We start from the raw sequence: 26881 nt of genomic DNA on the forward strand, positions 1-26881 counted from the left end.
GTCTTTGATGAATTAAAGGACCATTGCCTAAGAACCCCATGGCTGTTCTGGCAGGCTGATGTTCTTTGATGAGTTTATGCTTGAGATCCTTGGCTGGTGCACAAATTGCAATCATGAAAGTGCTATGGAGATGATCTGGATATGGGTTCAACATATGACTAGTGTTTTGTTGGACTCATAGTTGTATCAATGATGTATTGGGTTTTAGTAATTTAGATGGACATCACTAGTTAATCATTTCTGGTGGAATTACATATATATATTGCAGCCTGGCAATTTGAATTACATGAAGTTTTATTAGACAATGTTGTTTTGATGTTTTGATATTAGAACCAATCTTACTAATACAATATGTTTGTCTTTTAATGAAAATTACAGTGTTATCATGTTTAAATGCAAAAATTTAATAAAAATAATGCCATATATACGATTATTCAGACGCTAGTTTTCTTTGAACTTAACAATGTGTGTTCATGCTCTGTTGTTTGGCTTATTATTTACTGATTTGTCTTGTTAGATGGCAAAAGCTTCAAAGATGGTTGCAAAGTGGGACACATTTGCGAGCAAGGTGTGGGTAGATATATGTGTGGAAGAAGTTATAGCTCATAATAGGCCACAATAACATTTGAATAATTTAGGTTATGCAAATCTTATAAAGAAGTTCCACAAATGCATCAAGAGGTCGTACACCTGTGAACAACATAAGAATAGATGAGATGCTTTGAAGAGGATGTATATACAACGGAAGACATTGAACATAAGAGCATCTGGTTTGGGTAGAGATCCTGTGACTGGATGCATTTCTGCTAGTGACGATTGGTGAGAAGAGTAAAATCTGATGAGTTGTAATGTTTTCTTTACCATCAGGAAGAGCTGTTAGTATTAATTGTTGGAGTATTTTTTTCTTTAACATATGAGTAGATGGTAACATATGCATTATTTCTTTGTTTTTAGGCTATGCTAGCTGTATCATTTTTAAAACTGTACCACTTGAGTACGAGGATGAGTTGTGGATCATCTTTGAGACCATCGGTTGTACCAATGAGAGGTCATTTGTTCCAGGAGTTAATGGAGCAACCCCTGCTAGAAATGGAGATGATGATGTTGTTGAGAAGGAGGGTGAGGATGTTGTTGTTGGAAGACGTGGCAAGGAGAAAAGACCTGTTGTTGAAGGTTCTCCAAAGGGAAAGAAGCTAAAGAAGATGTACAGAGATGATCTTATGAAACGTTTGGAGGGTGCATACGAGAAGAAATATGAAAGAAATAAAAAATTTGCAACTTCTACAGTGGTTAATCATGTTAGAGAGGAGATAGCTCAGCTGCTAGATTTAGTCATGCAGTCTGGGGTTGAAGAAGAGAGTGATGAGCACCACTATACCACTCAACTTCTATTAAAAATGAGTATCGTGATGTGTTTATCACTTTAAAGAAACCAAACGTAAGACTTGCTTAGCTTAGGAGGACATGGGAGGATAGGAGGAAGCATTAGACTTGCTTGAGTTTCTTTTAATAATTGTGTGTCATGTATTTTAGACTTATTTTAAGTATGGTGTCCTATTATGTAATATGGATTTTTTTACAAGTTGTGTATCTAGTGTACTGGATTTATTTTCATCATTTAATGATTAATGTTATTTCCCTTTAATGTGTCATTTTGGATGTTAATGATTTTTTGTTACAACATGTGTATGTTGTTTTCTAGATGAGTTCTTCAAGTGAGATAGAAGAATCAAGGGAGGTCATTCCAAACTGTCTTAGCAATAATGATGATGATGATGATGACTTCATAGTTGTATATGTTGCTTTGGAATTCATGAACAACTATGGTGGCTCAAGTAAGAAGAAGGCAAGACCAATACTTATTATGTTTGGAATTCAGTGGGTTGAAATCTAACTCGGAGATAGTGACAACTGTTATGATATGTTCAGAACGAGGAGGTTAGTTTTTCATCGTCTCCATGACACATTGGTAAATCATTATGGTTTGCAATCAACTAGAGAACTTTGCAGTAAAAAAAGCATTAGCAATGTTTATGTGGACTTGTGGTGTACCTCAATCTACTCTCCAAGTCAAGAATCAGTTTGGTCATTCAATAGAAACTGTTAGTAGAAAGTTTATTGAGGTACTAGATAGTGTAACCCTCTTGGTTGCTGACATCATAAGACCTAAAGATCCTCAATTTAGGACAGTGCATTCTAAGGCTTCAAGAAGCTAGGTTTTGGGCTCATTTCAGTGATTGCATTGGTACAATTGATGGGTTACATATATCTGTAACCGTGTCATTAAGTGAACAACATAAATACATTGGATATAGATATTTTTCATGAAATATCATGGTGGTTTTTGATTTTGATATGAGGTTCATATTTGTTATCACTGGTTGGTCTGGATATATTCATGACACTCGCATATTGAATGATACTTTGATAATCTACAAAGATCAATTTCCACATCCCCATAAGGTAATTATTTGTATGTGTTATTTATGACAATTAATTAGGTATTATGCGCTATACTAACACTTATATTATGTAAGGAAGTATTATCGTCGATTCAGGATATCCTAATAAAATAGTTTTCTAGCGCCATACAAGGGTCAAAGATACCTTGTACCTGAATTTCAACATGGTCATCGTCCAGTGGGGTTGAAGGAGGTGTTCAACCATGCACATTCATCCATTCGAAATGTGATTGAGCGTTGCTTTGGAGTTCTAAAGATGAAGTGGCGTATTTTTATTAAACATTCATAGCGATCCAATAGAGAAGCAATCACAAATCATAGTTGTTGTAATGGCTATTCATAATTTTATTAGGAATAGTGCCATAGATGATGATGATTTTGAAAACTATGATGATGACGATGTAGCCGCTTAAGGTACCCAAGATACTATAGATGATGTGAGTGCTGGAATAGATGAGTCTAATATGGGTGCATTATGTGATTCTATTGCCGCCGCTTTATAGGATGATTGTATGTTGCACACATGGGGTAATATTTTGTTGGACTTTGTGATATCAAATTGGTAGTATTTTGTTGGACTTTGCGATGTCAAAGTGCTTGCATGTCTTTATGAAAGTACTAAATACGTAAAATATCAAAGAATGAAAAAATAATAACATTTGCACCTATTCAACAATCAAACAAGTCATAGAGTTCGAGAGCATATCAGTCATTATACACTCAAGACAGACAATCTACACTAAAAGAATCAGATTTACCAAACGATCAGCTTATCTAACAAGTAGATTCTTCAAGTAGCCGCTTTTCAGAAAAGCTGGTTTTTCACAAAGGCTCTCTAAAAAAGATGTCACGAACATGAGCTTTTCAGAAAAGCTCACTAAAAAAGATATCACAAATATAAGCTTTTTCATAAAAGCTCTTCTGAAAAAAGATGTCACAAACATAACCTAAAACTTGTAGCAGCAGTTTCCGCTACCAGCAAACCAACTATGCTCGTGCAGTTCCGTCATAGTATCTCTCCCCCTCCCAGTAACCTTGCCGGACGCATCGCAAGCGACCCTCCTGATTGACACCACTAGCAGAAGATGCGCCTCAACAGGAGGTGATTAACGGTAGATGACAGCCATGCTTAAGCTGATCGCGAGCGACGTGTGATGTCCTGGTTACCTGCAGGCAGGCAGGCAGGCAGGCAGCCGCGGCGTCACACCACCGGCGAACTGGCAGATGTGAGCTTAAGCAGGAGAGCTGTTCTTCGTTGCTCCCTGACCTATAAACGGCTTGTCAGAGATGGACCTCGCCGCTAATTGTGCCTCTGAAAGAAGACTGGTATCCTTAACCGCAACCTGCGCCTCGATGACTCGCTGTCAAATGTTGACGCGCTGGGCTCCGCAGGTAGGCGCATCGCTTCAGAACAGGGAAGCTTGGGGCGCATGGCGACAGCAGGCAGCAGCGACTTGCCAGAATGTTTCTTGTTTATACTCAGTAGTGCTTCTACACAACCAAAAGCAGTGCCTCGTTTTGCCGAACGAAAGCGTACTCTATGCTGCAGGTCTGTAGCTGTTTGGAGCTGCCAGTGAACAAACCTGAGACCATTGTGCAAAATTTCATGGCTGCCCTGCCTCGTGTCCTGTCGTTTTCATCTCGTCACTGGCCCAAGATCTCCAAGGCCGGTACCGCACGGCGAGAGGATACTCTGACATAGTTATCGTGACTTGATCACTGACAAGTCACTTCAACATCTGCGTGCCTTTCGGGCAATGAGGCGCCTCACTGCCCATTTGTCACAAAGCGATGAGAAGAACGCTGTTCGTCTTGTGCTTTTACCCTCCAGAACAGGCAAGGGGACTGAGCTACCAACAAAGCGTTTCAGGTGCCGGACAAGTACATCTACACGTGGATTTCAATTTCATTTTATAATTTTCTTTTTCACCAGCGAGAAGATTAAAATTCGCAAAATTTTATCGATTTTTTAGTCATTTTTCATCATATGCTCAGTAGGTCTCATGTATTAATGATTTTTTTTAAAAAATTAGATATTTCGTTCCCTCTAAAACCCGCAAAATGTAACGAAATTTCGACGAAATTTTAATCCCTGCCTCTACACATTACACTACTGGATGTGAGCTGATTGCTGCACGCACCAAGGCGGCTGAACTTTCGCTTGCATGGTGGAATGGCCCTTCAGAGATGATTTTTATTCGGCAGTTTCTTGTAAGGAATAAAGTTTTTCATTAAGATCATAAACACATTATAAAGATGGGAATGTCCCATTGAAAGTTTGCAAGCGCAGCTGCACTGGACATAGTGAGGTATGAGCAAAAGCCTCACAGGAATAAGAAGTGGTCGACGACTGGAACAATTAGTGACTCAGTGCAAGAAATATTTGCGAGCAATCATGATTTAATTATTTGTGACATCACATTTCTAGGTAAAAAAAGTGTTTGAACAAGCATTCTGATCACCAAATCAAGTACTTACACGCTGTTGAAATTAAACAGGCGCGTCAAGGCTGTGGAGTTGTGAACAAAAGCAAGTCGAATTCTTATTGAAATGTGTAAAATAAAATTCTAGTTGGCTTTAGAAAAAGCAAGAGAAGAATTCGAATATAGAACCCATCCTACGAAGAGTTAGCCTATAAACACATAAACACATAGTAAATAACAATTGAGACGAATATCATGAACATGCATCAAATACTTGCAAGTGCAAAAACACACTGATAACTAAATCACCTAAATTAAATCTCCCTGTACCGAATATTAAAACGCATGCCAGCATATGGGATAGATTAATATAACGAACACCATATCAAAACTTGATCACGGTACTTTTCTAAACACGGAAATACTTTCTAGGCACATTGATAACCAAATCAAATCGTGGTAAAGCTTCAAAATCCAACCCTTACATGTAGTAGCAACAGCCAGTTATGTGTGTGATGGAGGTCATTAAGACAAACGTGGAGCACTGGTTGTAGATTAATACACGTAACCAACACCGCATCACACCAAAATTTGATAAAGGAACATGTTTAAATATGAAAATACCTCTAAACGCATTGAAAACCAAATCTGACCCACAAAACATTGTAAACGTAATCTAAAAGTAAATATTGAACAACAAACCTACCATTAATGAGTACATATGAAAAATAATGAATACAACCAATATGATATCTTGTAGCAATACCATATAAAAAACATGACGAAAATTAATGACTACAGCCAATACAATATCAGAACATGACAACAACCAAATCAATCTGATGAAACATTCTCAACAAAATCCTGTAGCAATAGTACATTAGGAAGCCGCACCATACAAACCGTTAAGGAGAATACACGAGTGCACATTAAAAAAAAATACGATCAACACAATACCTCATTAAAGGTTGGTGCGTCCAGTTGTTCAAATGAATTTGGATCCTATTTATTCACCAAACTCCAACCAAAACCAAATGTATCAACACTGAATTCACCTCATTTATGAAGGTGGGGTTGCATCACAGCCAATAGAAATAAAAAGAATGCCACCAATATTACAGCCCTACAAGTTACAAACCAACCTAGAACAACCATTTCACTGACTCATTGGCCCCACTACAAAAACCATCCAATCGTGTGATGAAAGCTATTTGTAGAAATACAGAGAACCGATTCTAAAACAATATATGTAGCCAACACAATACCTAAAACACCAAACTTGACTAGAAAAGCACCGTTTAACACGAAGAATACATCAAAATATAACTATAACCAAATCTATCTGATAAAATCTTCTCAACAAAATCCCATAGGAATAGTACAGCAGGAAGCCACACCATGCAAACCGTTAAGTAGAATACACGTGCACATTAAAAAAATCAATGAATACGATCAATACCATAGCTCATTAAATGCTGGTGCGGTCAAGTTGTTCAAATATATTTGGATCCTATTTACTCACCAAATTCCAACTAAAACCAAATGTATCAACACTGAATCCTCATTTATGAGGTGACGATGCATCACAGCCAAAAGAAATCAAAGAATGCCATCAACATTACAGCCTTAAAAATCACTAACCAACCTAGAACAACCATCTCACTGACTCCTTGGCCCCATTGCAAAAACCATCCAACCGTGTGATGCAAACCATTAATAGAAATACAGAGAATCAATCCTAAAACAATACATGTAGCTAACACCATACCTAAAATTCCAAAACTTGACTTGAAATACACCGTTTAACACGTGGAAAATACCAAAACATGACGACAACCAAATCAATCTGATGGTACATTCTTACTAAAATCCTGTAGCAATAGTACAGTAAAAAAGTCACACTATACAAACCGTTAAGGAGCATACATGTATACATTAAAAAAAGTTGATGAATACGACCAACACCATATCTCATAAAAGTTTGGTGCAATCAAGTTGTTCAAATAAATTTGGATCCTATTTACTCACTAAACTCCAACCAAAATCAAAATGTATCAACACAAAATCCACCTCATTTACGAGGCAAGGATGCATCACGGCCAAAAAATATATATAAAAAAATAAAAGAATGCCACCAACACTACAGCCTTACAAGTTCCAAACCAACCTCAGAACAGCCATCAGTCTCACTGACTAATGGGCCCCGCTGCTAAAACCACCCGCCACCGACACCTCCTGCTGCCTCCCCGTCCCCGCCGTTAAATCCCCCTCTCCTCTTCGTCTCCACCCTGCCACAGCCGACAAAGCTCACCACCTTCTCCCGCTCGCTCCCCTCTCCCTCCACAGGCAGGCTCCACCCCGGCAGCCGGCTCGCCCCGCATTCCGCCCATTGCCTACACCGCATTCCGAGCTCCACGCGCACGCGCTGCTCGTCTCTGTCAGCTCGGAGCAGAGCGCCGGGGAGGAGAGGAGAGAGAGGCGTGTGTTGTGTTCAAATGGACGGTGTGGCGCTTCCGGAGTGGGGGATGATGCCGGGCTCGCGCGGCGACGCGGCGGAGCAGATCGCGGCGGTGTGGCAGCAAGTGAAGGCACCGGTGGTGGTGCCGCTGCTGCGTCTGTCGGTGACGCTCTGCCTCGCCATGTCCGTGATGCTGTTCGCGGAGAAGGTGTACATGGCCGTGGTCATCCTGGTCGTGCGCTTGCTGGGCCGCCGCCCCGAGCGGCGGTACCGGTGCGAGCCCATCCGCGACGACGACCTCGAGGCCGGCGGCAGCGCCGCGTACCCCATGGTGCTCGTCCAGATCCCCATGTACAACGAGCGCGAGGTGAGTCGATCAGCAGCGATGTCATCGAGGCTTCTGCTGCCGCGGCGGCGGCGCCATTGACTGGTCTGCATGCCAAGGTTTTTCTTCTCTAGCTAGCTACTGTTGCAGTGCTGTGTGGTGACGAAAACGGGCCGTGCTCGGCTGGTGGTTGACGTGCAGGTGTACCAGCTGTCGATCGGGGCGGCGTGCGGGCTGTCGTGGCCGTCGGATCGGATCATCGTGCAGGTGCTCGACGACTCCACGGACCCCGCCATCAAGGTACGTAAACCCCCCATGCACAAACCTTAACCCCTGCCCTTCTCCTGGCTTAAGCTCAAACCACTGCAGTCCTTGCTCTACACGATTCCACGTACCTACCTACCCACCTTCCTCCCTGTCCCCACGTGTCAGTGGCCGGCGAGACGACGGTCGCCGGTATCGACCTGCTCGCCGCAGTAACTGCGGTGGCCAGCTCCGCCACTGACAGTTACAACTGCCTGCTGGGGCCTATACACTGACAGTTGCGGTGTTCCCAAGTTTCTATTTCTATCTTAGGGATTGGTTCTTCTCTTCAGGAAAATATAATCACTCCGCAAGGTCTAGTGGAAGTACTATCATGCTTATATTAGTAAGCGTGGGGACGTTAGGTCAGAGGATCTCTCTGAATTGTTGTTGGGTGAGCGCGTGCAGGAGCTGGTGCAGCGGGAGTGCCAGCGGTGGGCGAGCAAGGGCGTGGATGTCAAGTACGAGGTACGCGACAGCCGGCGGGGGTACAAGGCCGGCGCGCTCCGGGAAGGCATGAAGCGCGCCTACGTCCGCGGCTGCGATGTGGTGGCCATCTTCGACGCCGACTTCCAGCCAGAGCCGGACTTCCTGTGGCGCACCGTCCCCTTCCTCCTCCACAACCCCGACCTCGCGCTCGTCCAGGCCCGATGGAAGTTCGGTACGTGCACTATACTATACTTAACCACGGCCTCAGCTCTAGTTACGCGATTTGCTGAGCTTGTAGTTGAGTAACAGTGAATCGGTGATCACTGATGATGAAACTATGAGAGTAAAAAATGGCAGTGTCCAGATTGGGTTCAGCTGGTAGTGAAAAGGACTGACTGGTAGCTGGAGAGGAAGTGATAAGGCAGTTGGCAGTTGCTGCTGCTGCTGCTGCTGTAGTTCAAAAAAGAAGAAACACACTTGGGAGTTGGACACTTGGAAGCTGGGATTGGGAGGTCACTCATGTGCACCTGTGACTTGCGAACGAGGGTGAGAGTAGGGGACCCGGCTGTGACAGTGTCGGTGCTGGACCTCCGGCTTCTGCCTCGGCGTCTCTCCGGTGAGGGTTCATAGTCTGGATGCCTCGTTGTCTAATAATACTCCAGCCAGAAATAAAGCCAACAGTCATGGACCCAATTGCCTTTCACACACTGCATGCAGCCATGATGCGTTTAGCACCAGTGGTACAGCCTACAGTTACAGTGGCTGAGTTGGGTAGAATCTGGAGACCAGCAATTGCGCTTCGCCATACAGCACTTGGGTACACATGCTCGGTCTTTTACGGGACCAACAACGCTTTAGCCCTTTTTCCCGTGAAACTCCTAAGAAATTCTTGTATCCAAACGGCCCTTGGTTCTGCTTGGAGCACCAGGGGAAGTACATGCAGGATGGAACCCATTTATCTCCTACTTCTTGCATGTCTTTCTTCATGTATGTGACTGTTTTCCACCCCTTTCTTTCTTCTGTTGCATCGTGATCTCCATCAGCCATGTTGGTCCTGCTGGTTTGCAATGCCATTTTTTTATACCAAACTCAATCTTAGTATCTTACCTAAACTATAGCCTCCAACTGAACCAGCCACTCAGTCAGTCAATCATTTCAAACTTTGATTACATATTTCTTTTTATATATTGAGTTAGATATTTGAAAATAATACAGGTAAGTTTGTCTCGAAAAGTACTTTCATAATAACATGCTTTGTTGTGTTTTATAATATATTACAACAAAAAATAGTAGTCAAAATTGTGTTTCGGAGACCATATTGATGTACAAAACGTCACTTATTTGTGTCTGGAGCTAGTAGTACTCTAACTTTTTTTAGTAGAGATTCTTGTGCATGTTGATGACATATTATGCTGTTGCTGTTGGTGGTGTGTGTGAGCAGTGAACGCAGATGAATGCCTCATGACAAGGATGCAGGAGATGTCCCTGGATTACCACTTTACAGTGGAGCAAGAAGTGGGCTCCTCCACTTATGCCTTCTTCGGCTTCAATGGTAAGCTCGGTCCCAGCTCAATGCATCTTTTTGCTTCCTTCGTTTTCTCTTGTGGGGCATTCTCTGGTTTCCTTTTTCTCATTTCCATGATTCTGTTCATTCATTTTTCCTTTTCTAACATGTTTTCAGTTCATAATGAGACACTCTGTTTCCAAGTCTTTGTAAAGAAATAAAAAGGACATGTCCCACATCTCAAAGTCATATAAAATTGTAGTGTCATAGATTGCATAAAAGAGTTAAATGTTGAGTGTTTCCTTGACGGCAAATGAGAATTATGGTAGCACAACTGAACGACCAACCCCCCCCCCCCCCCCCCAAAAAAAAGAGGATACCTTTCCACTTTGTTCATACCATTCAAAATGTTCTGTGAACAGGAACCGCCGGTGTGTGGCGCATATCTGCTCTGAATGAAGCAGGAGGTTGGAAGGACCGAACCACAGTTGAAGACATGGATTTGGCGGTCCGAGCAAGCCTCAAAGGATGGAAGTTTGTGTTCCTTGACGATCTCATGGTAAATATGCACCACCTATCAATTCATTTAACATCAAATATATTACTTTGCACCGCTATTGCTTTTCGTTGCTGTTAAGCTCCAAAGAGATGCGCAGGGAAGCATACAACTGACCCAGAAATTTATTTTCAGGTGAAAAATGAACTCCCCAGTACGCTCAAAGCGTTCCGATATCAGCAACACAGATGGTCATGCGGACCAGCAAACCTGTTCAGGAAAATGTTGATGGAGATTGTCAGAAACAAGGTTTGTACCAAGCTATTTGTGGAAAATTTAATACAGTCGTCATTTGTTATTCACAAGTTATTTATTGATCTTGATGCAGAAAGTGACACTTTGGAAGAAAATCCATGTCATCTACAACTTCTTTCTTGTGCGCAAGATCATTGCGCACATTGTGACCTTTGTGTTTTACTGCCTCGTTATCCCGGCCACGGTCTTAGTACCTGAGGTTGAGATACCAAAGTGGGGTTCCGTTTATATTCCAACCGTCATCACCCTTCTCAATGCTGTTGGGACTCCAAGGTACCAATCTTCTCAAAACTTTCTGATTCTAGTGCAAATATAAAAATAAACCTATGCCTTTCTAACATCTGATGTACGATAAATTTAACAATTACCTAAACACTAACATGGAAACCATCAAATGATGCAGGTCTGTTCCTTTAATTGTCTTCTGGATCCTCTTTGAGAATGTCATGTCATTGCATAGAACGAAGGCAACTTTCATCGGCCTATTAGAGGCAGGCAGGGTGAACGAATGGGTGGTGACAGAAAAGCTTGGCGATGCTCTGAAGATGAAAATGGAAGGAAAAAGATCCAAGAAGCCGCGCATGAGGATAGGGGATAGGTACATGACCAAAGTTTGTCTATTCTAGTTCATTTTTTTGACTCCTGTAGCTAAATTTAAATGTGGAATCAGGTTGCATGTTCTGGAGCTTGGTGTTGCAGCCTACCTCTTCTTCTGTGGATGCTACGACGTTGCTTTTGGGAAGAACCGCTACTTCATATTCCTCTTCCTCCAATCCATCGCTTTCTTCGTCGTTGGTGTGGGCTATGTCGGGACATTCGTCCCCCACTCATAACAGGAGTATAATGTGGCCATCCGTCCTGGTTTCATGATTCTCTTCATTTCCAGTCTCATGTTACATAACCATATGAAAGATAAGATCAAGCAGCCTTCTCTTGTGTGTAATGTTGTCAGGAAAAAAAGGCAGTGTAAAGGCACTGCAGGACAAGCCATAGGCATATAAGTATGTTTTAGCTGCTAAGAATGTGATGTGATGCGCATGATATTGGTGATGACCAAGCAGGCTGTTTTGAGTCTCAGCGTCACCGTAGCAGAATCAGCGGTAGAAAATAAAGCAAATCGTGAAAGTCTAAACATTTGTGCAAACAAAAAAGAAATCGTTTATTCATTTGTTATTGTTAAACACGGTTTGTTGGGAGAAGAGTACGGAAATAAAGTGGTACACCTTCTGTTGTCTCCTTTACCCTTCTTTTTTCCCTTGTCAGTGCAAACTATATTAAACAGATTGTACCTGGGAAGATTCCATTTCAGGTCATGTGGTACAAACAGAGGTTAGATGTATTCATTGTGGTGCAAACAGAGATTAAATGTATCAGATAACTGACCTCTTTTGATTGCTTTCTGATAGATCAACTGTTCTATCACTTTTCTCAGCCTCGGTTAGGAGTTCAACAGACGAGTCACTCTAGTGTTTTTCTGATTCATTCAGAATTGCCTACTCCAGATCTTACTGCCAGCACTGCCTGTCAGTCAGGTGATGGACAGACTGTCTGTGGATTCAACTGAATCACTGAATTGCTGATAAACAAGGACATGCATGTGACTGAAGAACACTAAGCAGTACTATATATCCAACCGTGACAGTTTCACAGCTCTGCAAGGATCCAATTCACAGCTCAATGTGATACTCCTCTATGATTGGGAGACCTGAACTGGTGATGCGATCTTGTGGTACATGCTGCATCTGGACGCAAGGTGGATTCCTAGTGACTGGCAGGCGCAGCGCAAAAGAGGAAAGACTGAAAGAGGGAGCTGTCCTTTGCTGAGGAGGCTTCTTCCCCATGTAAGGCCTCTTTGGCACACCTCCAGATTCGAGATCCATGCGGGATCTAGAGTTTATATAATAAAACAAAGTGGTTTAAACATTTATTTTTTTAGATTTCTTAACCAAATCACTTAACCAAATACTTTCAATCTATCCATAGTTCCAGATCCTGGATTTCTTAGAGCTGGATACGACCAGCTCCAAAAAATCCAAGATATGGATCCCTACCAAACACCCCCTAAATATTTGTAGGATCCCTCTACTCTTTCAGCTTTCATCAGTGACAGTGCATCATCAGGTTGTGGCAAGCTGCTCCTTTTGTGACTTGCGTGAAACTGTGAAACCATCTGTGGTTAAAAACAGTCCAACTAACCTGAAAGTCTTGCTTTGTAACCTGCTTTTATCACGTCCTTTTACATGGGCAAACGAATGAGCTGCAGAAACCGTTGGGATCAAAACGGCGCGGCCAAGAACGAGCCTGGCATTCAGGTCACAGAGAAGATAATATTTCTGGCAGGATGTTTTCTTCAGAGAAGCGAAGCAATTCCATCCTGGAATGCAGCAGTAACCGCGAAGGACAATGAACATCGAGCAGCAATGACTGACACCATCGATTACTCGAAGGGACTGCTCGGTGCCGGCGGAGGCCAATGCATTGCAGACCTCGGATATCGCCGACCACTCGTCGTGGTACGAGTCTCCGGCGAGGAAAGTGTGCTTCTTGCCGTGCACTTCGATGGCGCTCCAAGCGGGGTCCTTCCTCACGCCGAGCAACCTCATCGCCTCGTGCGCGCCAGCCACGGTGTCCCACATCTCGCGAGCGGCGTACGTGTTCGCTAGGGCGACGTATTTCCCGGCGTTCCCCGGTTGCAGCTGAAAGAAGCGCCGCGCCGTGGGCTCGACCATCCGTCCTCGGGGCTGCTGCACTTGAGATACATGTCCACGAGCGCGCTGTTGGCGAAGACGTTGCCGCTCACGTCCACGTCCGACTTGCCCGCGCGCGGCCAGCCTCGCGCTCGCGCGCAGCACCGACGCGAACGTGAACTGGTCCGGCGCCAGCCACTCCGCCCGCATCGCGCCGGATGTTGTCTTTATGTAATCCTGCGCCCTCTCTTCTGTTTTCTTTTCCATTTGTTTCGTTCAAGCCATGACTGAGCTAGTTGGTCATGGCGAAGTCTGTTGAGGTCGTCCCCACCTGAATCACTGGGGGCGACCGCGTCATGCGCGCGCGCGGGATGGCGCACGTTGAAGTCAGCTCGCGGCGCGCGTCCAGGCCTCCAGGGGCGAATCCCCTGCTGAGTCTGTTGAAAGTTTGTCTATTTAACTGAATAAAGTCTGAAGAACAGCAGCAAGTTCAGAAGCTGCAAATACTCCACTGTTCCCCATCTTGCCGTGCCGTTTTTTCGTCAGAGAGGGAGAGTGAGAATCTGCAGCGATCATCGATCGATTACAACATGTGTGGAAATCTTGGGCTCCTATGCAGGTCAAATTCTTTGCATTGCTTCTTCTACAATGACATCTTTGGACCGCTGACCGACGTCAATGACATGGCATTCCGACCCACAAACAATGTGTCCTCTGTGACCAGGAACAAGAAGCGACAGATCACCTGATCGTCGGTTGTAGCTTCACTAAGCAAATATGGTGGGGCGTGATGGGATGGCTAGGGTTGCAATGTATGCCACCATATCACTCCACTTTCGATTGGTGACAACACCTATGCATAGGCCGCCTCAAGATGCACAAGCAGGGAATTGATTCCATGGTTATGTTGGTGGTGTGACGAATTTGGAAAGAGCGAAATGCTCGGGTGTTCAACTAGACGATGAGCACAGTAGCGTAGCTTTGAGACAGAGGGAAACTGCGGAGTCCTAGTTGTCTCGCTTAGTCTCTTTAAGTTGTGATGTTTTTTAGTATAGTCCTCTAATGTAAATACTAGGGTTTGGTGAGCGCTCAGTGCCTCACGTTATAAAAGTCATATGTACTTTCTTCTTCTTAATATAACAATACGCAACTATCCTGCGTATTGTCGAAAAATAGTTGAGGTCTTTCGGTGGTAGATCAGGGATCAACACTCACATTCGGTGGCATAGAAAGAATTTTCTCTCAGACGTGTTCTCTCAGATTATTTAGGTCATCGGCCTTAAAGCTTATGGGGACGATGAGTCGTTGATCTTGGTCATCGTCCTTAAAGCTTACAGGGGACGATGAGTTGACGATCTTGCGCGCTGCTGCTGTGGTGCTTTCTTCTGCTGGCCCTTGTAATCGCTTTGGTTATAATTTGTTGTGTTGTCTTTACGTACTATAGGTCTAGTTTTGCTAGGTGCTTAGCCCTCTGTTTTTTTTTTAGTTTTTTCTTGATTTTCTCTTTGCTCTTTTTAGTTTTTTCTCGATTTTCTCTTAATTAACCAACCATATTAGTCCATTGAGCTTTTCTTCTTATTAATATAATGTGTATCTCTCTAGCCAATTTTGTTTAAAAAAAGATTTTTTTGTTAACTAGTGAAGAAGATGAAGACCTAAGAAAATCAGGTTGCATTTACAACAGAGCTCAACATCAGTTACAAAATCTAGCATATACAGCTGAAAACTTTGTTTCATTTCTCCCTCTTTTCTTTTTGTCATTTCCTTTTTCTTCTTCCTATGTTCCTCGGAGTTTCAGGGTTCAGACATAGTACATCATGCCGACCTCCAGCGTGGAGGCGTACGGGATGGTGACGGCGTAGTTGGGCCCCCGGCTGTTCCTCCTCAGGAAGTCGTAGCAGAAGTTGATCACCAGCCGCCGGAGGAAGCTCGACCCGCTCTTCGCCTTCACGTGGGAGTGGCCGAGGATGAACGCCATGCCGGCCTCCCGCGCGTCCGACAGCTCCCGCAGCTCCTCCTGCACGCCGGCGTCCGGCTTTGGGCTCGCCGCCGGCAGCACGAACCTCACCCTCTTCTTGGCCTCCACCACCGGCCCCGGCGACGGCGACTGTATCTCCCTGGCGCGCGAGGGCCCGACGCTGTTCTCCACCGTGCCGTCCTCCTCCAGCATGCGGATGCTGCCCGAGCGGACGACCGACATCCGCTCCTCGTCCTTCTCGGACTCCTCCGACATGCCATTGGCCTTGGAGGGCTCTGATCGGATGAACTCCGCGATGCTGCAGACGAGCTCCTTCTCGAACTCCATGTCGTCCTTGTGAAAATCATGGTACCCGTACCTGACGATGCACCGGTAGATTCTGTACTCCTTCGGGCCGATTCTTCCAACAAGGAACCGCTCTTCGGGCCGGACGTGCGGTATGGGGACGTTCTTGATGCACATGAAGACGAGCACCTGGCCATGACAAGCAACGATGAATAAGAGGGTAAACATACTTCTGAATGTCTGAACTTTGAACAATGAAATCATGGAATAAATTTTTTGCAGCTACCTGGTGAAAGGCAGGTAGATTGGTGACAAAATGTGAGAAGATTGCTGGGATGCCGGTCTCAAGCTCCGTGTGTATGAGGCCAATGCCGCGGACACGTACGATACCAAGGTTCGGGCTGAGACCAAGGAGCCAGTTGATGGAGACCTTACTCTGAACGTCGAACTCGTACTTCTTGATGGTGCCGTAGTGCCAGATGCACATTATCATCATGAAGATTAAAGCGAGGACGATCGGGACCCAGGCTCCCTCCCTGAACTTGATGAGTGCAGCCGAGAAGTACAGCGCCTCAATGGTTCCAAAGAACACAATGAAGCTAATTGCAAGAAATATGCTCTTATGCCAGCACAAGACTATCACCAGGGACATCAGGCATGTTGTGACCAGCATGACGGTTATAACAGCCAATCCTGCATAAAAAATAACAATTAGATATGTGATGGAATGCCCTCGCTCCTCACCTTTAGTATGTTCTCAACCAACAAAAGCCTGTGGTTTAAGATGTAAAAAATATTAGCGTTGGCATACCTGAGGCGTTTCCCAAGTGTTTGGTGTCTCTGAAACCAATGGTTACAGCTAAACACAGTATCATCAGGATCCAATTGATCTCGGGGATATATATTTGCCCGTGTACTTTGGCAGATGTATGAACTATCTTCACCCGAGGAAAGCAGCCCAGAGAAGTGCACTGCTTGATCATTGAGAATGTACCAGTGATGACAGCTTGGCTCCCCACAACTGCTGCGAGAATAGCAATTGACAGAACAGGCCACCTAATTTTCTCTGAAATGATAAATTGTAAACATTAACAAACACCACTATGAACACGATATCATAGTATTGTTCTCGTCTCTGATGAAACATCTGAAGAGCGTAACTTGCCTGGCACAGACACATAGAATCCAATCCTATAGTCACTTTCCATGATATGATGCCTACACAGGTAAGCAGCTTGGCCCATGTATGCAAGGATCAGCGCTGGGTAAACCATGCAAGTAAAAGCAATCTGCCCAGGAAATTTTTATCAGAGATAATAATCCAACCTATACTGCTTCTAGGATGGAATACAGAAAAAAATGAGTTTGCAGCAGCCATTTCTTCACCTGTATCGACAGCTGATTAAAATGTCCCAGATCAGCAAACATGGCTTCAGAACCTGAAAGAGCAAAATGCTCACATTGTAGTAAGAAACACTCCACAGATCAAGGCCAAATGTTCAGAAATGGTTGCTGAGCACAGTACCAGTAACGCACAACAGTATTCCTCCCAGGGACATCCAACCTCCTCTCTGTGTCTTCCTCAAGAACTTGTACATGTAATATGGAGATAATGCTCGATACACAGTAGGTTCCCAATGAATAATATTGTAAACACCAATTATGCTTATACATAGAAGCCATGTGATCACAATTGGTGCGAAAATGAAGCCCACCCGGTGTGTACCATAGTGTTGCAGTGCAAACAGGCAAACCAGTATGACGCAAGCAACAGGCACTTCCACATCTGCAGATTCATGTTAGCAAAACTTCATACAGTTAGAAAGGGGTTTAAAATAAAACAGAACATTATCAACAGAAGAAGAATCAGAATGAAGTACAGGCATAATTAACATGACAAAGGACAAATTATTAATGGGAAAGTCAAGAATAGGTCCTTTGCTTTACATCTTGGACCTCAGCAAATGTGAACTTCTTTCAGCATAGGTGGTCTTATTCCAAGTTCCTGAATCTTACTACTTGGTACCACATTTGTGCCTTCCCACTTTCTTGTACCAACAAAATATCAATTGAACTAGCATATCTTACATGAGAGCCATTAAAATATCCTTCCTCTTTGACGAGAATTTCCATTTAAGACCTCCCACCTACTATTCCTTGCAACAAGGGACTAGTTCCATATATTGGAGAGATTTTTTATTTTGACCCTTTTTATTCTAATATTTTAATACTAACCCCTGTTAGATTATATTTCTAGGAATTAACCTTTTTGGTCACGCCACCATGGGTGGCGCGACAAGACAACGTTATCACACCAGAGGAAAAATGTCATGTGGCACATTTCCTATGTGAAGAAACAACTCTGTCATGCTACCTAACTTTTTGAATAGGTGGCATGACAACAGTCATTTGTCACACCATGACGATTGACGCGACCAAAGGGGTTAGTTCCTAGAAATATAGTCTAGGAGGTGTTAATATTAAAATATTAGAACAAAAGGGTTAAAATAACAAAAAAAATATATATTGGAGCATCAATGACAATGAAACTGATCTATTTTCATACTCATGGACCCTTTTAGCATAAATTGATTGTTGACAGCATGGTCTTCTTCAATGTCCATGCCTCCCTGTTCATAGGTGTCGCTCTGTCAAAGACCTTCCAAGATGAACTGTATTCTCCGCCACAACTTCTGACGAAATAGATTCACCTGAACTAATTGTGTCCATTAGTTCACATTCACACAGTTCAAGTTCCCTGTGGACCAAATTGTTCAGGTTCATCACACCTGGTTTTACTGTCTTCTGCTTGGACAAACCCAGATTGCCACAAAATCCACTCCTTGCTTCAAATATTACAGGTAAAGAGCAATCACTGAAACAGAACTGACGGCTTAATACCGGGGCAATTCAATGATTTTATCTGAAGTTCTGAACACTTTGAGGTGGACCCTGATCCATTTGGCTCAGAACTTGAATCTATAAACAGTACCTAGAAGGATAGGAAGACAAAGCTACACTCCTATGATGAATTGAAGACAAATCAAAGTAAGGACGATGATTGGATCCTTACATTTATGCTGCTCCTTCTCCATGGACAGCTCCAACCCGGACACCGCCGAGAAGACTGCAACAACAGACCACCATCTCAGAAGCAGCAATCCACAGCATACCAGCACAACCCAACCCAACCCACCAAAATCTAGCCACCAATCAACAATAACCAATCAGGCGATCGCGGACTCACCAGAGATGGCCGGCGTGAGCACGCCGTCCCCGATCACCATGCAGGTGCCCACCAGCGCCAGCACGAGCAGCACCCGCTGGAGCACCTTGTGCCGCTCCAGCAGCCTCCTCACGCTGGCGGCGGCGCCCCCGCCGCGCCGACCGAGCGTCACGGCATTGCCGTTCTCCGCAGCCCTCTTGGCGCCACCGCCGGCGACGTCCAAGAACTGGTCCTCGTCCCCGGCGGCGGGGCGGCCGGGCGGGAGGAGCGCGGCGCGCGCGTGGCGGCAGAGGAGGGAGTAGAGCGCGAAGGTGCCGCCCTCCCCGTTGTCGTCGGCGCGGAGGACGATGCAGACGTACTTGAGGAGCGGGACGAGCGTGAGCGTCCAGAAGACGAAGGAGAGCACGCCCAGGATCTCCTCGTTGGTCTCCGAGTGCTGGATGTCCTCCGCGAACGCCGCCTTGTACACGTATAGCGGCGACGTGCTCAGGTCGCCGTACACCACCCCGAGGCTCTGGTACGCCAGGCTCAGCGTCATCCGCCATGGCATCCCCTTGCGCCCTCCCCGCTTCTCCTCCTGCAGACATAGCACAGCCACACAAACACAAAAAAGATATCGCATTTCAGGACCTCAAAGATCGCAAGAAAACGGACGGCCATGGCCATTCCAAGATTCAAGAACCACGATCACAGCAAGAACAAGAACCGCTCAGCAAGATTGGACCTTCAAAGCATCAGACAACTCCGGCCACCATACCTTGTCATCGGGAGGAGTGCCCGGCGACGGCGGCGCCTCGGGATCCATGACAGGGAGGTCCTTCATCGCTTCCTCCACTGCAGGTAACTCTGGTCTGCTCCGTGCAACGAGGCAAGGAAGACACTTGGGTACAAGTGGGGGAGTTGGGATTAGGTGACGGCGTTGCCCTGCCCCAGCCGGGTTCTTGGTTTCTCGGGCGTTAGAAATTTAGCAGGAGGCGTGTACAAGATGGGGTTCGGTGGGATATAATAAGTCCTGAGGTTTTTAAGGGGGTCAAAGCAGCCAAACAGGGGGAGGCAGCATTGGCGTGAGGTAGCCAGGGGCTGCAGGGACCAGGGACGGAGGAGGCGGAAGGAAGCAGACGAGGAGAAGAAGCAGATCATTGGGGGAGTGGGACACGAAGAGGGAGGGGGCAAAAAAGCAGGGGAGAAAGCAGCGGTTTTTCTTTTGTGAAAGGGCGTTACTACTTTTTTTAAGAGTACGCTGCCTCCTATGCAATACAAATGTTGACTATTTAGGACAAGGATATCTTAGAGATAGAAAAGGGATGATAGTTGAGAAAAGCATGACAATAGATATGAAAAAAACAATTATATAGCTAGTTGTTTTGGTGTGCCTGCGTCCTCTCCAAATGCTCTTGCCGACCATCAACGATATTCTAGGGAGGCAATATATTAGTAGAGAAAATAATTCATATTGGAAAAACAGAACATGACACAATTTCGATACATGATTATTGAACAAAATTCGTCACTCAAGAAATAGTGTTGAGAATAACATTGATGTTAAGGAATCCATAACATAATATTGGTACATTAGATCACCGAGTTTTACTAGTCATAAATGATGTGAGAACTGAACCATATTTTCCACTTTTAAGAGAGTTGAGATATGTTCCTTGGTTTGCCACTTGAATGCTTCTTAGATGAGTTTGATTGATGGTAGTGGTTCCTATAGTTGCTATTAATGTGAATGTTACAAGGCGAGGCGTATTGTATGGTGATATTCAATTGATGCGGAATTAATGGTATATATTGTTGCATCGGTTGAAAGTATATTTTAACTAATGGTATATTACTATATTGGTTGTTTTGGTATGGTTGGCTCCTCTGCAATGCCATTGAGAAAACTATGCTAAGGTATAGCTATGTTTGTGACGATAAAACTTAGCAGGCCATAAATGATAAAAGAGGTGACTAGTATTTTTTACTTCCAAAGAAAGTAGAGACATAACTCATTGCCTCTTTTATGCTTTGTAGATGAGTTTGCTTGGACTGTAGCGGTTTCTATAGTTGTTATAAATTTGATTATCATTTATAACATTTAAGAAAAGTTTGTTATAATTTTTGTTATTTATCATGAGAAAATGTCTAAAAGAATTTATTGGAACAAAAAAACTTGATGCAAGCTAAAAAAACGTGCCTATTAAAAATAATTCAATCCAACTAGCATTTGTTTAGATTTTAACCCATTGCAGCAATGCTCTTTGTTTGTTTATTTACTTATTTGGTCATTATGCTGGACCGAACTTTATCGACGTAAACTATGACATTGCTTCTAATCAAAACTCCACAATAAAATTTTGTTTCACCACAGTTCCAGTCTGATCAAGAAAAAAGTATAATGGTCATGTAGCATGATTTGTTGGACTGTCCTTCGTTTTTCAGCTTAAGCTATAAGAAAGCACCCCCAAGGAAAGTCCAGAGAATCAGGTGAGATAGGCTCGGGGCACTCCATCGGTACCAGAAGATCACGGCGATCCGGCCGGCGTGCAAAGCGCGAGGGACCGAGCGTGATCTGCGCGTGCGCCTCTCACCTCGCTCGCGGTGGGCGCCCCGCGCCGGCCCACCCCAAGTGTCGTCCGGGCCCACCTGCCGTGGGCCCGGCTCGCACTACGAGCCGCGGGGTCCACGTGGCGTGGCGTGGCGTGACGCCGCGCTTGGCCTGACACGTGTTCCGTGACTCTGCCCGGACGGCTGGACGCGACGCGGCGCGCGTTGAAGCGGCCGGGTTTCTTTTTCACTTTTTCCACGTCGGATTCCCGGGTGGTGCTCGCCGTCTTCTTCGTAGGCCTCGCTCGCATATTCGCCTCGCCGGACGGCGACTCGGTGTGCCGACCGTGAGCTCTTGACGGCATCTGCGTGGAGCTTTGCTCGCCGGCTGGCCCGGGCCCGGGCTCGCGACCTCTGACGTCTCGATTAGGTTTTTGTCGTGACAGTGCAATGGAAGGGTGACGGCTCTTGCACCAGCTCTCCACGTTTTTTCAAAGGTGTTTCGACCATGCACGGCTCTCGCACCAGCTCTGCGTTTTTTTTTTCTACACAGTTACTAATAAGTAGGCGTCCAAAAATTGTAAGATATTTAGTCGATGATGTGAATACATGTAGAAAAAGAAGAATATGTGACAATGATGTGAGAGGAGGAGGATTAGGGTTTGAGTCGGATTCATTGGATGTCAGGTTCAGAGAAATGCTTTGGAAGTCGATCAAACCAGTGGTATGTAGCAGTGTGGTGGTGCGGTGAGACGATGATGACGTCACTGAAACCAGAATGGTGAGCGAGGTTAGCGGTGAGGGCAATCATGCAGGGCATTCTTGGTGTGACATGTGGATGTTGTAAACCTTGATTCGAGAAAAAATGTGGAAGCTGTAAACATGTCGTATAAATAAGGGAAAAATGCAAAAACCTCCCCAAAAGTCACTTAAATATTGACTTCCTCTGGAAGTTGTTTTGTTGCAACCCCAAATTTGACTTTATTGATAAAACCTCCCAAAAATTAAAAAAATAAAAAAATCACAAAACAATTAAAAAAACTAGAGACAATTCTAAAACTTTCTGTGAAATTTATTTTAAAAAATAATATCCTTTGCATCATATTTCATGAAGAGGAAGTTTGAAAAAAAAATATGCAGCTCATTTATTAACTCATGTTATTTTAACTTTGTCATGTCTACTATTATTTTTCCTACACAAATAATTGTTTAAGTAAACTAATAAAAGTAGTTTCACTAATTTTGGGGTGTTATGAATTAGTTATGAATTAATCTATCTGCAACACATTTACTCAATCTTGCACGTTACAATAATTATTTCAAGATTTTATATATTTTTAGAAGATAGATGATCATGTAAGAAGACTAAAAAGATTGGTTTCATGATTTTTGGATTAGTAAATAATTAACTATGCATTTAACTCGAATTAATAAATGAGTTGCACGCTTTTCTCTTTTTTTTTTTTCAAACTTCCTCTCTATGAAATATGATGCAAAGGATATTATTTTTGAAAAAAAATTCACAAAAGGTTTTAGAATTGTCTCTAGTTTTTTTGAATTTTTTGTGATTTTTTATTTTTTTGAATTTTTGGGGGTGTTTTTGCAACAAAATCAAACCTTTAGGGTTTTTTTTACAACAAAACAACTTTTGAGGGGAAAGTTAAAATCCAAATAATTTTTGGGGTTTTTTTGTTACCTATAAATAAATATGCGCTGTACTAGTAATAAGCAAGGTCAGTGAAGCCAAAACCGAAAATCAAGCTAGTTTAGAAATGAAGCCTCTGTCTGGAAAAATTCATTCATACAAAAACATCAAGTTCAACTCTTCGGCTGGTTTTACTGGTAATTGTTCAGGGTTAGAACTCGAACTATGTCTTCTTGTAGTACTGTTAAGCACATGTTTAGGAGAAGGATACTAACACTTGAGGCTAGTGGTGGATCCAGAGCTACCGAGCAGGGGACTCTCTCTCTCTCTTTTTTCTACTTATTGAAGATTAGTTCTTGATAATATGTCTGTAATTGATTGGGGTAACTTTGAGATCATGGATTGAACACGATGCGAGACACGCGATATAAACATGTTCGAGTCTTCGGTTGGAGTAATATCCTATATCCTATATGGATGATGATGTATATGTATTCTCTCGATTATAAGCAATGTGTCTAAGACCTATTACAGAGATCAAATCGGATTTAAGCTTAACTAAGAATGATATCACCGAGTATCTCCTATGATCTTGGTGCTTGTCTCGAGTTGTGGATGCATGAGTTTTCTGTCACGTCCCGAAATCCATAATTGTGTGTTCTAATCCTAAAACATGCAATTTCAGCTTCATGTTCCAGTTGGGTCACTGGAGCACTTCACTTTGAGTCAATGAGGTGGGAGAAGGAAAAAAAACTAAGAGAAATAAAGGAGCTGGAAGCAAGTCTGGACTTTCCTCTAGGAAAATGGGGCCCACCTGGGTGGAAAATATCTCTCTATAAGTGGGCAACAGCTCTCTCTCCCCTCAAACTTGCCCATACATACTCCTCACCCACTCCACCATATAAGGCTTTTTGAGGAAGCAAGTTGGAGTTGGCTGTCTCTCTCACTCTCTCTCTTAGGCTCCCTTTTTCCCCTTTTAGATCCCTACCTCTGAGAGCAAGATCAAGGTACGTATGTGGTACTCACGTGACCACCAGCTCAAGGACTACTCGTCCATCCAATTCATTTTCAGTTTCCCCAAAGGAATTCGAGCTGGTTCTGAACTTGTTTGGTGTTCTTTGGGAGAAGCAAGGAAGCAGCAGTTTTTCCTCTCTTCTCCAAGCCATTTTCCGTCGTTTCCTCCTTCAACTGGCGGTCGCCAACCTCAGCAAAGGACCTTGGGTGAGTCTGCTAGGCTCCCATGGCAAGTATGCTCATTTTTGGTTGGATAGATCTTGAATCTGGAACTAGGGTTGCAAAGTTCTTAAAGTTCTGCAGTCTGGGAACAAATGAGGATTTATGTGGATTTGAGTTAGGAATCATGTTGTTAGGCGGTTGAGCAAAGTCTAGACCCTGTACACCCTTCTAGGCATTTTTACTTTTGATTTAGAGAGACTCCCAGGTTAATTTAGCCTAATTTTTCCCTTCGTAATGGCTGCTGTTCTGGAGCTGCTGTTCACCCGAGCACCCTGGTACTGTTCACCGAGCACCCGGGTATTGTTCACCCGAGCACGAGGACAGTTCACCCCGAGCACTCCCGAGCACCCCCGAGTACTGTTCACCCGAGGACCCCGGGTACTGTTCACCCGAGCACCCGAGCACCCCTGTACTATTCACCCCGAGCACCCGAGCACGGTCGATCCCGAGGACCCCCGGGTACTGTTTACCCGAGCACCCGAGCACCCCTGTACTGTTCACTCGAGCACCCTGAGCACCCCGGGTACTGTTCACCCCCGAGCACCCGAGCACGATCGATCCCGAGGACCCCGGGTACTGTTCACCCGAGCACCCCCGAGCACCAATGTACTGTTCACCCCGAGCACCCGAGCACGGTCGATCCCGAGGACCCCCGGGTACTGTTCACCCGAGCACCCCGGTACTGTTCACCCGAGGACCCCCGGGTACGGTTTATCAGGCTTTCTTGATAGCTGATAGCTTGTAAAATTCGTAGTTAATTCGTAGGAACTCCAAACTTTTTGAGACCACTTGGAAAATTCTGGTTTGGGCAGTACGATCTTGGAATAATGTTGTCATGTATTGTGGAGCATATTTTTCTTACATGGTCGCATTTCATACATGCTCATTACATTGGACGCGTTGCTCTCTGTAGTGAACGCCGATCCGTCGATCCCGGAGGCCGTGGGCGATCGTGAGGCGTCCCACCTTTCGGATCCAGGGCAGCAAGGCAAGCATCGTTCATATTGCACCGTGTCTACTTGAAAATTTAATATGTTATCTACACTTATGTATACATTGCATGTGTCGGGTACTGAGTTAGGTAGAACCTATGCCGATGCATTATCCCATTTCGGTCACGTGTCATGTGTTGTTCCTAGGAGCCTAGTGGTGTCATCGAGGTCTAATTTTAGTTCGCTATGCTTAGTGGTACTTAGGCTTTCCGGTAGAAGTCGACGACGGCGTCCACCGTTGTCGCGAGCCTAGGACTTATTACTTGTTCACACTTATGGTTGTGTTGATGATGAGTCGGTTTGGTGAGTGGTGAGTTGAGACGAGGTGTGGGCGGTGTTAGTGGTGTCATCTGCTCACGAGGAGTCCTCAGGCAGTTCGGGGAGGGAACCCGGACACCGTAGACCGCTTGCACCGGTTAAGCACCGATCATCGGTGTAGTCGGCTTTAGCACATACCTTACTCACCACATGCTGATATAATGGTAGGCGAGCCGATTACCTTCGCAGACGTGGTCATGTGGGCCTCGTCATAGACGGTGTGAGTCCGGTTTGAGTCCGGGCTTTTAGCGGTATTAGTTTGCTCGGGGAGTAGTTCTAATACCGCCTCACCGAGCTATGGTTGATCCACATGGTTGGGCCTGGTTGGGAAAGGTTGTCACGGGTACCCCTTGTGCGCATCTTAGCGGGTGGCACAAGCCGTATGGTCCCTGTGTCGTGTGGGTCCAGGAGTATCCCCCTGCAGGGTGTATAATCAGTTCGAACTGCCGCGCTCTCGGTCATGAGCATCGCTATCGCTTATCTCCACCGAGCGACCATGTTTTGGTCGTAGAGTTTCGATGTGGGTTGTGGCATGGTTGGATTGGGGTGACTTGGTCGGTATGTGGTTGGTGGTTTAGTGGGAATGGTTTGCTTTTATACACTTGTTGTTATATATCTGTTTTGATCAGTTGGTTGGCAGGGTTTGAGTCGGTGGTTGGTTAAGTCAGTTGCTTACACCTAGAGTCTAGGTTGCTTACCGCTTAATGAACTTAAACATGTCTTAATCCTTGCTACAGCTTTAAATGCATGACCCTTGGAGTCGAGAATATATATACTCATACTGTGTAAGACTTGCTAGTACCTTCGTACTAAGGGTGCTGCCCTTAAGTTGCTTTCAGGTTCGCAGGTTGGCGAGGAAGAGGCTGTGTTCGGCTACTTTGTGCCTGCCGATCAGGGTGGCGGGCAGGAGTAGCACCTTCTACTCCGAACTCCGGCGCTTTTGGTATGGAGCCTAAGGGCATACGGCTCCATACTCTTTTGTTGTATAGGTTTTTCTTCCGCTGCATAGTTGTTGTTGTTCCTCTTTTGTTGTAAATTGTGGAAGCAGTTGCTTGTTTAATAATGGTAATCCAGTTTAATTATTTGCTCTCTATTAAACTGTGTTGTGATATTTGAGTTGGAAGGCATGTGTTCCGATCCTGGGCACAAAACACGTGCCGGGACTACCGGAATGGTATTCTGGTTAATCGTCGAGGTTGTGATTATGAATAATGATCCTCCTGATGATTAATTAGAATACTATTTGGACGGTTCCTCACATTTTCTCTCC

At 44.5% G+C, this 26881-nt stretch overlaps 2 protein-coding genes and 1 long non-coding RNA gene across 3 annotated transcripts; 1 reads left to right on the top strand and 2 right to left on the bottom strand.

Annotated features, from left to right (window-relative positions):
• Positions 1 to 7195: 7195 nt before the first annotated feature.
• Positions 7196 to 11984, top strand: LOC133925963 (probable glucomannan 4-beta-mannosyltransferase 9). Its single transcript, XM_062371697.1, has 9 exons — positions 7196 to 7710; positions 7870 to 7968; positions 8380 to 8632; positions 9842 to 9952; positions 10327 to 10463; positions 10596 to 10709; positions 10789 to 10988; positions 11119 to 11313; positions 11386 to 11984. The coding sequence occupies exons 1-9, from the start codon at positions 7381 to 7383 to the stop codon at positions 11546 to 11548; spliced, it is 1602 nt and encodes a 533-aa protein (XP_062227681.1). The 5' UTR covers positions 7196 to 7380; the 3' UTR covers positions 11549 to 11984.
• Positions 10340 to 12554, bottom strand: LOC133927059 (uncharacterized). Its single transcript, XR_009911244.1, has 3 exons — positions 12099 to 12554; positions 10578 to 10670; positions 10340 to 10478 (listed from the first exon to the last, which is right to left on the bottom strand). It is a non-coding gene; the product is annotated as an uncharacterized LOC133927059 (long non-coding RNA).
• Positions 12555 to 15053: 2499 nt separating this feature from the next.
• Positions 15054 to 20076, bottom strand: LOC133927060 (potassium transporter 10-like). The gene is made up of 9 exons (XM_062373323.1): positions 19649 to 20076; positions 18913 to 19468; positions 18739 to 18792; positions 17191 to 17451; positions 17052 to 17104; positions 16831 to 16954; positions 16477 to 16731; positions 15952 to 16358; positions 15054 to 15854 (listed from the first exon to the last, which is right to left on the bottom strand). Exons 1-9 carry the CDS (start codon positions 19712 to 19714, stop codon positions 15204 to 15206), a joined length of 2427 nt encoding a protein of 808 aa, XP_062229307.1. The 5' UTR covers positions 19715 to 20076; the 3' UTR covers positions 15054 to 15203.
• Positions 20077 to 26881: the final 6805 nt, after the last annotated feature.

This window comes from Phragmites australis, chromosome 8, assembly GCF_958298935.1.
Source record: "Phragmites australis chromosome 8, lpPhrAust1.1, whole genome shotgun sequence".
Lineage (NCBI taxonomy): Eukaryota > Viridiplantae > Streptophyta > Magnoliopsida > Poales > Poaceae > Phragmites > Phragmites australis.

Coding starts and splice junctions, on each gene's coding strand:
- LOC133925963 (XM_062371697.1), top strand. CDS start 7,381: ATGGACGGTGTGGCGCTTCCGGAGTGGGGGATGATGCCGGGCTCGCGC. Junction 10,464..10,595: donor TGTTCCTTGACGATCTCATG/GTAAATATGCAC, acceptor ATTTATTTTCAG/GTGAAAAATGAACTCCCCAG. Junction 11,314..11,385: donor CGCATGAGGATAGGGGATAG/GTACATGACCAA, acceptor ATGTGGAATCAG/GTTGCATGTTCTGGAGCTTG.
- LOC133927060 (XM_062373323.1), bottom strand. CDS start 19,714: ATGAAGGACCTCCCTGTCATGGATCCCGAGGCGCCGCCGTCGCCGGGC. Junction 18,793..18,912: donor GCTCACGCCGGCCATCTCTG/GTGAGTCCGCGA, acceptor CTGTTGTTGCAG/TCTTCTCGGCGGTGTCCGGG. Junction 15,855..15,951: donor ATCTACCTGCCTTTCACCAG/GTAGCTGCAAAA, acceptor TGTCATGGCCAG/GTGCTCGTCTTCATGTGCAT.